Genomic DNA, 11,950 nt, shown 5'->3' with positions numbered 1-11,950 from the left:
GCATCCCACCAGCATGTCCTTTTTATAGCTCCATGTTCCTACTAAATAAACTCACACAGCATACGATGCAAAATGCTAAAGTAAAACAATATATACACAAACATACTTAAAAAGTATCACAGGCTTTCACTGTATAAAGGGAAACTTATTCATTGACTCTTGAACTTTAATCCTCTGCTCAATTTAATATGGGAAGTCAAAGTGCCCGTCGAGTTATATTAACTCATCAAATAAAACGCCTCTTAACCAGTGTAATTTTCTAAACGTTCGAGCATAACACTTGAAAAATGTCCCTACGCTTTTCTGGCAAAATATGACAAATTTTTCAGGGCCTAACTCATCCAAAATACCTCAGCTTGAGGTCAAAACACCAAGGTCACACTTATTGGGCAACATTTGTTCACTGAATCCCTTTACTTGGGCTCTCAAATCTACCTAGAAACAATTATTTTGAGGACGGTCTAAACAACGTCAATGAGGCCGACGCTCTATTTATTCCCCATTTAGTCGGGTGCACCATGAAGCCTAATGATAGCATCTCAAACCCGTCGTTTGTTTCGTTATACTAGTTGTGTAGTCCCAATGGAAAACTAATACATGAGTTCAACAAGTTCTTGTTTCAGCTAAACCTATCACATTCATTGCCTCATTAAACAGCTACCTGGGTGGAATGTTTACAACGGAAATGGTATTTTAACTTGTTTATAATGCACTTGTTCACCATTTTTAATGTAATTTTGATATGTGTAAACTTCTGAATTTTTCGTAACTATCGATTAAAAGATTAGGCCCCAAGCTGAAGGTTTTGAAAAGCTAAACACACTTCTGTCATTGATGGCGCGCGTGAAAGGACAATAGACGTTATTTGTGGGAGTTTGCTTTGTTATACCTCCACGCAGCAATAAAAGCGGCTTTACAAATTTGGGCTCCCAACTATGACGTTTTGACTGGCTACGTAACGGGGCTTTTCGCAAATCTCTCAGAAAAGCTGGATAAGGGCATTCGAAATGTTTTTTTTTTACACAATTGAAATCTATCAAGATCATATGACTCGATGTCCTTGTTGATTGAAAACATTTTTAAGCCCGGTTCATACTTCATGCGAATGCGAAGCGAATCTTGACGTCACAAATTCGCAACGAACAATTCACAGCAGTTGCCCTCTGCTCTACTCCCTTGCGAATAATCGCTGCGAAAGAAGGGTGTGACGTCAAATTCACGTCAAATTCGCTCCGCATTCGCGTTCGCAGGAAGTGTGAACCGGGCTTAAGTGAAATTCAGCAAAGTTCACGACTTGACATTTCCGTTCAAGCAGGTCTTTAACTGGTTATGGTATGTAAATTGTTTGAGTTCGTGTAAAGTGTAAATGTAAAGGTGGTTATTTCAGCTACTTCTATGTGGCTGCCTACCCCTTAATTTGGTCATTCCAGGTGGCACGGTTGGCTAGTACGTAAAGCGCTCGCCTCTCACCAAGACGACACCGGTTCGATTCCCGGTCGGGGCCATACGTGAGTTGAGTTGTGCGTTGGTTCTCTGCTGTGCCACGAGGGTTTTCCAGACTATCCGGTTTTCCTCCCTCAGGAAAAAATCAAACACTTTCGATCTTGGCTGTGCTCCGTCGTGGTCATAATGGGTTGATGTGGCTGGCAGCTGAATGCGCCCTTGCATGCCTGCTTCTCGAACACGTTGTAGCCGCGCGTCCTTCGCAATTCAGCTCTTAGCTGCTGCGAGTAAGGACGATTAGCCCCCCAAATTATTATTATTATTCCATGTCAGACCAACACACTTTTTTTACCTCATGTTCCTGATTTTGATAAAAATTGCTGTGCTTGTAGGTCCTGATGAGCAATGAATGCACACCAATTTTTTGGCCCGATTCGACTTACCATGTGGTCAGCAGGGCAGAAACCACTAAAATCTGAAATATTTTGGGTAAAATACCACCTTTTTGGTAAAAATATGTCATAACCATGTCAATTCTCATCACATTTTTTTTTTTTGAGAAATTATGAGAATTGCATGCTCAAATCAATTATTTTGTCAAAAATAAATTTTCTGAAATGTAGGTCACTGTTATCTTTAATTTGTTATCGTGACCTTTGACCCATGTAAATGCATCATTCCAAAAATCAACGAAATAAAAATCACTTGATAGAGCCGAGTCCTAGCGAGGTTTAGCTGCACGTTACGCGAGCGTGAACGGCAACAATATTGTGTAGGTACTGGGTGACGTCGCCACTTCGGGCTTATTTCATGCTCACGTATGACGTCTGCGCACACGTATACATACATAACGTGATTTTGCTTTAGCAAAGAATATTTACTGCTTGTGAAACCCTCCTTCCTCGAACTTAATGCTTTAGATGACATTGAGACGAACTTTTCGTTTAGCCCCGGGTAAAATGCTGGAAAGTTATGTTGAAAAAAAATATATAGGCCTTTACGGGGATTCATAATGAGCCAGAGCCGAAGCCGTGGTTTGTATGAAAATGGTTCATAGCCGGCTCCCAATATCAATAAACCATTATAATTCACGCCGAGGCACCGTGACGAAGCCCGTGTTTGTAGAGTCTAACCTCATGCTGACACCACTTTCAATATATACAAAGAGCCTACGGGGACAGTACATCAACCACAATAAGCTGTATCCAAACCTCGGTTCCAGTCTCCTTTAGGAAAAGGTCGATTAAAAAGAGAGGGCAGAATATCTGAATGGAGAGAACAAACTGACGAAACCAAATCACGGTGTGTAAAACAAGCCCGGATTACCATGCAACTGGTTAGTCTTTGTACAAGTCGTTACTATTTCATACTCGTAATAATAACGTAACGTGATAACCCCACAGAGGGCGCGCTTTTCTTCTTGAATTCATGACTCAAAAACTATTTTCTCTCCTCAGCCTCTTGAAAACCAATTAGATATTATTTTCAGACCCCTATACGTCTCATTTCTTTTCATTTTTAATAGGCAGGTCAGCCGTTTGGAATTTTTGCTTATAACCCCATAAAAACACACCGAAAATGTTGTTTTCCCCACCGACTTTGCCGCCAATTTTCACGAGGCACCCCTCCAATTCCCAAGCTAAATAGGCCCAACAAATCTCAAAAGTTGAAAAACAAGAACCCCAGAGTGTGATCAATTCCTAATTGCATGACCCCCAAAACGTTCCTATATTAAAAAGATTTTGAGGCCGGTACACATTCTTTATAATTACGATACTCGGCTATAGCGCACGGTTGCCTATTTCGTGTAGTGCAACCTAGAAATCAAACAAAGAACAGACTAAAATATGCAAAGCTAGCGATCGATACGGCGCGCTGCACATAAAACAGGAACATTGTTCACAATCAAAAACTAAATGATTGTTTTTAAATCATCTATCCAACTTGTTTACAAAGACACGTGCACTTCATCGTGTGTTGAAATCCTAAACGTTTTGGTTTTAGGATGCGAGAGATAGTCCGCCATTTATTTACGACGTCATGTTTTCAACACTTGGTTGGTATTTTATTGAATGTTCAGAAACTAGTTTAAAAATTTGTATAGATTAGGCTGCTAGATCAGAATCCGGAGATACCACAAGGCATGACAGTGCCACCCAAAACACAAACACTATTCAGACCATCATTGTTTGGTTCTCTACTCTTAAATGTAGACATGTTATTTGTGACGTTAATCAGAACTTATTAGTCTGCAAGTAATCAACTTTTTTTTTTCATTTCCACTTAAAATACCCCCTCCCCATATTGGCACACCAAATAGAATCCCAAATAGCAACCACATCACGTGATATATTTAGTGACTGAATGAGAATGAAACTCATCTAGAAGGGGCAAGATGATAACTTTGTTTTGAACTTTCGAGGTTGGATGATATTTCTTTGACTCATTTGATTGTTGGCATAATAATGAAGTAATGATTTATACTAAAAAATAATATTGTTGGAATAATAATGAAGTAATGATTTATACTAAAAATTAATCATTTATAAATGTTTGAGCATAATCCACGACAGTAAACTTTGTTCTCAGCCTGATGAAAATACAGACCGTGAGTAACAGCAGAGCTTCTGTCGCCGGTGCGTGCACAGTCTCACGGTAAACAAAGTTGGGGGTCGAAGATATATAAGCATGGGCGTCAATCAGGGGAGGGACAAGGGTACAAACCCCCTCCAAACTTTTGAAGGGTGGGGGACACAATATCAAATGCCCCCCCCCCCCCCTCAAAATTTGCATACGATTGCACTACAGAGCATCTAGAATGCAAAATTTTCCCGGGTCCTTACGCGGGCCGGACCACCCCGTAAAAACTTCACAACCGAATGCTCCATCATTGACAAATTTGCACTTTCCCTTTTGAAAAGAGTACCATATTCAGAGACACTATATTCATTAGGACTAAGCAGAACTCAACGAACTGGGTCTTCTTTTAATAAGAAACAACATTCGGATTTAGTACTACTCATAATATTAAGAAGTATGTGACAAAATTATTTTAACCAATATGATAGTTATCAATTTTATAAACACATTTATTATTATTGATAAAGAGACACCTCCTTAGCGTCCAGTATAATTACAGAGCGTTGTTTTCAAACAATAGTCCTTCAAGCTATTTTGAACGACTTGAGTAATGGTCCATGCCAGACAAACGTGGATTCAACACTCAGATAAACAGATTTTAACCAAATGGAGATTGTTTGACAACATTAATAGTAAATTAAAGGCAATGGACACTATTGGTAATTGTCAAATACCGGTCTTCTCACTTTCTGTATCTCAACATTTAATGCATAATATACAAACCTGTGAAAATTTGAGCTTATTGGTCATCAAACTTGCGAGATAAATTGAAAGAAAAAAAACACCCTTGTCACACGAAGTTGTGTGCGTTAAGATGGTTGATTTCGAGACCTCAAGTTCTAAATCTGAGGTCTCGAAATAAAATTCATGGAAATTCCTTCTTTTAAAACAATGGCACTTCAGAGGGAGCCGTTTCTCACAATGTTTTATACCACCAACCTCTCCCCATTACTCGTCACCGAGAAAGGTTTAATGCTGATAATTATTTTGAGTAATTACCAATAGTGTCCACTGCCTTTAATAGTCTGTTTGATTATGACTAAACCTGTAACAAAATAAGTGAGTTATTGTAGTTATAGTGTACCTTTTGAAGATTTTTCTTTTTTAATAAACACATGCCAGCGTACACCTCACAAGTCTCGAACGCCCACACGTTTGCTAATTTTGATGGATTCGAACAGTCAAAGGTGCCAAACATCAATGTAACTAAGACTATAAATTTTGAATGCACCAAACAAAATCGAATGCACCGAGCTCGGGAAAAGATAATACACATCGGTGTTTTAAAGACACTGGACACTATTGGTGATTGTCGAAGAACAGTCTTTTCAAGTATTTCGATGTCTCAAAATCATATTCGTGGAAAAATACTTCTTTCTCTAAAACTATGTCCCTTCACAGGGAGCCGTTTCTCACAAAGTGTTATACTGTCACCAGCTCCCCATTACACGTTACCAAGTAAGGTTGTATGCTATTTCTGAATAATAGCCAATAGATAGTGTCCACTACCTCAATTTGTTCACATAATATGCAAATCTATTTCGAGAAATTGAATGAAAATGCAAAGCAATTGATTAAAAAGAAAAGTTCGGAAATAAGTCGCAATAAAATGACGGTCATCTTGGATTAAATGTTTTCAGTCTTTAGAGCAGGTTCAAACTGAGTAAAGTTTGATTTTGTTTCTAAAAAGGTTAATGGTCTGACGTTTCGCCCCAAGCAGAGTCTTCCTCAAAGGCTAAACCGAGAAACGTCAGGTCATAAACAACTCTTTGCATTTTCTGATGTCCTTTTGGTTGGTAACCAGTTTGCAATAGCTTAACATTTCTCGTTTTTCTTTTTCCATTAGAAGCCAACCTTTCAAAACAATCATCAGCCAGGCATATCATTGCACCAAGGGCGGGCCCAACGCTGCAGAGATTGTCGAAATGGGATAAACCAATGGTTATGGCGCCGAATGGTGGCCCAGTCATGCTAGTTATAAAAGTATAATAAAATGTTAAAATTGTTTTTAGTATTTGGAAGAAACAAATGGTTTTATTTTACCAGCACTGCAATGGGCAAAAACTACCATAATGTCTTTTTATATATATTTTTTAAACAAAGATGGTGAAGTTTCCATTGTGGCAAGCTTCAATAAACTCCCTAGACCCCAATCTCTAAGATATAATTAAAAAACGACAAATGGTCATGATATATAACTCAAAGGTCCGGGATTGTTGAATTTAGATGTCTGTTCAAAACAAACCATATTGGTTGTATAAAGAGCCCACATGGAAACTTTATCTGTATTAAGTGTCCGAATGGTAGAAGAAATCCCCAACTAGTTGAGGCAGACAACACATGACAAAGGTGCGGATCCGCCAATACAAAGTCTTTGGTTCGTATCTGATCTGTGGATTCACATCTATAACTGCAGCAACCATTGCATCTACAACCGGCTGTTTATCAGTGTCCCCAATGCGCGTAAAATGCCGCATCCGTTGAACGCGAGACTGAAAGAAGTCTTCACCATAAGACTCTCTGACCTCGGCAGGCAAATCCCTCTCCAACTCCTCAGCGATCTTGTCAATTTTCTCTTGGGTAAAGATGCCAGTAGCCGCGATGTAGTTTCCCGGTTCCACTACGATGACCTGTACACCCCATCTGCGCATCTCGTACCGCAAACACTGCGTAAAACCCTCCAGTGCGTACTTTGTTGCGACATAACAAGACCGTCCAGGTGACCCCTGACGGCCTAAGATGCTCGTCACGTTTACAATTCGTCCTTCGATCAATAAATTGAAGGATCAATCGATCAACAAATTGAAGGATCAATCTATCGATTAATTAATCAGTCAATTAAATAATCAATCAATCATTAAATAAATCCAGCAATCGATCAATCAATCAAGTAGGGGATCGAGCAATAAATAAATAAATAAATTCAATCAGTCAAAAACTCGTATCAGATTTTAGGAATTTAAATAATTTAACCTGGTGAAAAATGGCTCTGAACATCTCACAATAACTTGTGTCAAGCCCAATAACTAAATAAAAACAAAAGTACATATTTACAGTAATTAATCTTCTTAACTCATCACAGTGGACCACAGTGTATACTATTCCAACACGGTTTCACCCTCCATAAGCTAACACTGTGGTCCACTGTGGTCTACTGAGGTCTGCTGTGGTCCCTAGTGGTCCACTGTGGTCTACTGTGGCCCATTGAGGTCCCCTGAGGTCCACTGTGGTCCAATGAGGTCCACTGTGGTCCACTGTGATCTACTGTGACCTACTGTGATCAACTGTGGTCCACTGTGGTCTACTGTGGTCCACTGTGGTCTACTGTGGTCTACTGAGGTCCACTGTGGTCCAATGAGGTCCACTGTGGTTCACTGTGATCTACTGTGGTCCCTAGTGGTCTACTGTGGTCTACTGTGGCCCACTGAGGTCCACTGTGGTCCAATGAGGTCCACTGTGGTCCACTGTGATATACTGTGGTCCACTGTGGTCTACTGTGGTCTGCTGTGGCCCACTGAGGTCCCCTGTGGTCTAATGAGGTCCACTGTGGTCCACTGTGATCTACTGTGATCTGTTGTGACCAACTGTGGTCCACTGTGGTTCACTGTGGTCTACTATGGTCCACTGTGGTCTACTGTGGTCTACTGAGGTCCACTGTGGTCCAATGAGGTCCACTGTGGTCCAATGAAGTCCACTGTGGTCCACTGTGATCTACTGTGGTCCCTAGTAGTCCACTGTGGTCTGCTGTGGCCCACTGAGGTCCCCTGAGGTCCACTGTGGTCCAATGAGATCCACTGTGATCTACTGTGATCAACTGTGGTCTACTGTGGTATACTGTGGTCTACTGTGGTCCACTGAGGTTGACTGTGATCAACTGTGGTCCACTGTGTTCCACTGTGGTCCACTGTGGTCTACTGTGGTGTACTGTGGTCTACTGTGGACACTCTTGTTCACTAGGGTGATCAATAGCGATCCACTTGGAATGCTCTACAATAATTATGAACTGGGCATTTCACAAACTATCACTAAAGCCATAGTGATCGATTCTGTGGGATATCTAAACGCAACCTTTATGTTCATTCAAAACCCAACATCGTATTTTGGACAGTGTTTCAACAAACTTTGAACTCCATTTTACTAAGATGCCAATGATTTTGAAAATTTAACTTTTTGTACTTTTCCTTACCTTTTGCTTTGCGAATAAGGGGTAGAAATGCCTTGCAAACACGAATGGTGCCCCACAGGTTTGTATCTGCCAGTCGCTGATAGACTTTCATTCCACAGAACTCTACATCACCAAATATGGAAATACCCGCGTTGTTAACTACAGCCCACAAAGCTGGGATTCAGGAAGGAAGATAAATCAATCATCAACTTTATTTTTATTATCAATTTCTGGTAATGTACTCTTTAAATCTGTTTTATTAATGATTTAGTATGATTGGTCCGAATCTCATCCGAGTAATTATGCCTGTGATTTCCCCCCCCCCCCGAACTTTGGGTAGTTACTGAGCAATTTGGTACTGAGGAGTGTACACTGCTTACAGACGTTGGTGTAAGAGTAAATCCAAAAATTGTATTCTCTAATCCCCAACCAAAGGCAAAATTAACATCTATTTTTTCGTTGCGGTACCCGTAACCTGCTGCTAAAACATAAGATTTAAACTGCCTCCAACTACCGGGCTGTTTGATGCACTACTGTAAAATGCGGTATACAAGCACTTGCGAATTACTATTATGAATACCTAATTTTCTGGGAAAGTAAAATGGCTGTGCTACATTATTTTCAACCAAATACTGTACTTGCTTGGGGTGGAAAATGTACCTATTGACTCTGCTGAAAGAATGTTAGTAAGCCGTTGCACAGCCTCAATCACTTGTCCCTCTTTGGTGATATCCAACTGAATAACATGTAGCCTCCCTCTAGCTTCACCCTTTGACATCTCCGAAACCCCACCCACTGATGACATGCTTTGAGAGTCAACATCCTGTAGCTTTTTAGCTCCTTCTCCTTCACTATTAAGACAGCCAGCAAAAACAGTAAAACCCAACTGATGAAGGAAATGGGCAAGCTCATGTCCAAATCCAGTATCACAACCTGTAATTAGAACAGCCTTGTTCCGAGGACAAACTGTCTGTGATGAGGCTGCACGCCGACTGAGAAGAAACACAAAGGCCACAGCAGTGACCACGGCAACAACCTCAATCAACATTGCAACACAAATCTAGAATAAAAGAAAATAAAGAAAAAGATTTTTGTCATTTGTTTTACATCGCAGATTCATTCAATGTTACATTTTCATGTGTTATTTCTGTCACTTCCTGTAACATTCACATTTATTGCGATCATTGGGTGGGGGGGGGGGGGTGTGGGGAGGGGGAGATCCTCATGATGTTCTTGGAAAAAACTTAACATGCTTTACTGCCTGTAAAGGGTATGACTTAGAAGAGGAATGTGATCATGATCAAATGCGTTGAAATAATTTGGAATAAACAATGTAGGCTTTTGTAAGTCACTTAACATGCACCCTATTACAACCCATTCAACAGTGCAAAAGAGATCCTGGACAGACTACCGTTGCTCAACGCAGCTCTATAAGGGTACCAGTCTGTTCCTTGACGCGTTGACATGTTTTGTACACCTGGAAGTGGAATTGGGGTAAATAGGGGCTCAGGCCTGTAAACTTGGTTTTGAAAGGGCAAGGGCACCAAGGCATTTTATCTTTGGCAAAGTGCACCTATGAGAAAATTGCAAATTTCGTTGAGATAATTAGTGGCAGCCGTAAGATAATAAGTGGCGGCAAGATAAGGATAACTTTCCGTATGGCGCCACCACTTTTTCACTCAGTTTTACAAAAGAAATATCTCATTGAGGTAAATTAGATACTATATTATTTCATATCGAATGAAAAAGTGCCAGGCGCCATACGGAAATTTTTCCCAAGATAATAAGTGGCGGCCGCGAGATAATAAGTGCATCCGCAAGATAATAAGTTGCGGTCGCAAGATACTAAGTGGCGGCCGCGAGATAATAAGTGGCGACCGCAAGATAATAAGTGGCGGCCGCGAGATAATAAGTGGCGACCGCAAGATAATAAGTGGCGGCCGCAAGATATAAGTGGCGGTGCTGTGAAATACATCTCATTAAGTGAAACATATATGCACCTGTCAAAAGGCACCAATAGGGCTTCACACAGGGGAGTCTTATAAGTATCGTAGGAGGTCCTGTTTTCGAGGTGTCCCTAAAATCGTGAAAACTGGTAAGGGGAGGATATAAGTATAAGTTATAGTTTCTAGAAGTACATTGGAGGTAGGTTATATTACGCGAGTACGGACCATAGTGAGTACGGCGGGGCCTTGCCTCCCCTCCCTGTGCATAAACTTGTTTTGTAGGAGGTCCTGTTTTCGAGGTGTCCCTACAATCGTGGCAAATCTTTTACCTCTCTGTGTGCGCGATGTAAACAGTCCCTAGATAAAAATTGTGTGGTTTTATTTGCCAAGCAAAGAGTCTCCTCTCCCTTGACAAAAACTTAGAAACACGTAAGGCTCCACTGGATATTTGCACTTGTAAATGCAAAAAACTTTGTATATTTCTACAAGGTACAAAAATATGTCATAATGTTGAGGCCATAAAAAAATATTTGCCCACCGAAAAAGTTTCATCAAACGCTATTTCAATTCACAAATCATGATGATCAAACCATGTGACTGAATGTTTTGCTGAGCATTCTTGAAAAAAATACCGAGGCTTAAAGAAGCCTGTGCCTTATATCATTTTCTAATATTTTTGGAGATTTTTATTTTGTAACCCTCGTATCAATACTATTATTTATATTAAAATTTAAACATCAGCTTGTTGATTCAATTATCACTGTTTATTTATACGCTTTATTATAAATATTAAGAAAAAAAATAGAAAAAAAATAAATAGAAATCAGATTTTGAAGCCAGTAATTATTCACACTTTTTATATTTTTTTTATTTTTTGTTATTTTTTGCAAGTTACCATGGTAATTTTAAAAATTTAATAAAAAAATATTTTGAATAAAATGAAGGGAACTGCTGGCTATACAGTCATACACAGAGTCTCAAAGAACACTTGTAGTCACTGCAGATGTTTCTTCCATGTATGGCTTCACCGGGAAACCATACTTTCTCGTTTGCCGTGAAAACAGGAAAAACTCAAAACAAATGGGGCCAGTTGAAGTGATCCAAGATCGGTGTGTGGTGTGAACATTTCAATGTCCATCAAGTTTTAATACATGTTTGCATACTTCGTATTAACAAATGAAGATAATTAGGGCATCGGTTGATATATGGCATCATTATTTTTTTCCCAATTCAAAGAAAAAGGCATAATAGCGTGATAACTGGTAAGCAGAGGATACATGTTTTCATACTTCATACTAACAAATGAAGATAATTAGGGCATCGGTTGATATATGGCATCATTATTTTTTTCCCAATTCAAAGAAAAAGGCATAATAGCGTGAAAACTGGTAAGCAGAGGATATGTATCAAAGTCAAATTAGAAACCATTTGATTCAATGCAAATGAATGGTTTCTTTTTTTAACACATTGATTGATTGAAGTTTGTGTTTCAAATCAATGAGTTTGTGACAAACGAGCTACAACACTCACAAACAGGTCAGTACCCGAGATACATCACGGGAAATACTAGCCCCAGGGTACGGAGTGGATTGGACCGATTTATGGGGCTAGGGAAATACATACGTACCTCAAAATACTGAATTAACAGAATAAGAAGATCAACTCTCGCTCGAGAAACATCGCCACTTGTTCAGAGTTCAGATTATAAACATATTAATACCGCCCTCTCTCGTCCTAAACCTGTATCATCTTCCTT

At 39.7% G+C, this 11,950-nt stretch overlaps 1 protein-coding gene across 1 annotated transcript; it reads right to left on the bottom strand.

Annotated features, from left to right (window-relative positions):
- Nucleotides 1–4,044: 4,044 nt before the first annotated feature.
- Nucleotides 4,045–11,895, bottom strand: LOC139947376 (D-beta-hydroxybutyrate dehydrogenase, mitochondrial-like). The gene is made up of 4 exons (XM_071945276.1): nt 11,822–11,895; nt 8,909–9,308; nt 8,270–8,422; nt 4,045–6,847 (listed from the first exon to the last, which is right to left on the bottom strand). Exons 2-4 carry the CDS (start codon nt 9,294–9,296, stop codon nt 6,372–6,374), a joined length of 1,017 nt encoding a protein of 338 aa, XP_071801377.1. The 5' UTR covers nt 9,297–9,308; nt 11,822–11,895; the 3' UTR covers nt 4,045–6,371.
- Between the last annotated feature and the right edge of the window lie 55 nt (nt 11,896–11,950).

This window comes from Asterias amurensis, chromosome 14 (assembly GCF_032118995.1).
Source record: "Asterias amurensis chromosome 14, ASM3211899v1".
NCBI classification, from domain to species: domain Eukaryota; kingdom Metazoa; phylum Echinodermata; class Asteroidea; order Forcipulatida; family Asteriidae; genus Asterias; species Asterias amurensis.
Note: the sequence above shows the minus strand (reverse complement) of the source record. Positions and strands in the feature narration are given on the sequence as shown.

What these genes read in the sequence shown, in the direction of transcription:
- LOC139947376 (XM_071945276.1), bottom strand. Translation starts at nt 9,296, where the DNA reads ATGTTGATTGAGGTTGTTGCCGTGGTCACTGCTGTGGCCTTTGTGTTT. An exon ending in TCTTTCAGCAGAGTCAATAG is followed by an intron (nt 8,423 to 8,908) that starts GTACATTTTCCA and finishes CCTGAATCCCAG; the next exon opens with CTTTGTGGGCTGTAGTTAAC. An exon ending in CCTTATTCGCAAAGCAAAAG is followed by an intron (nt 6,848 to 8,269) that starts GTAAGGAAAAGT and finishes TATTGATCGAAG; the next exon opens with GACGAATTGTAAACGTGACG.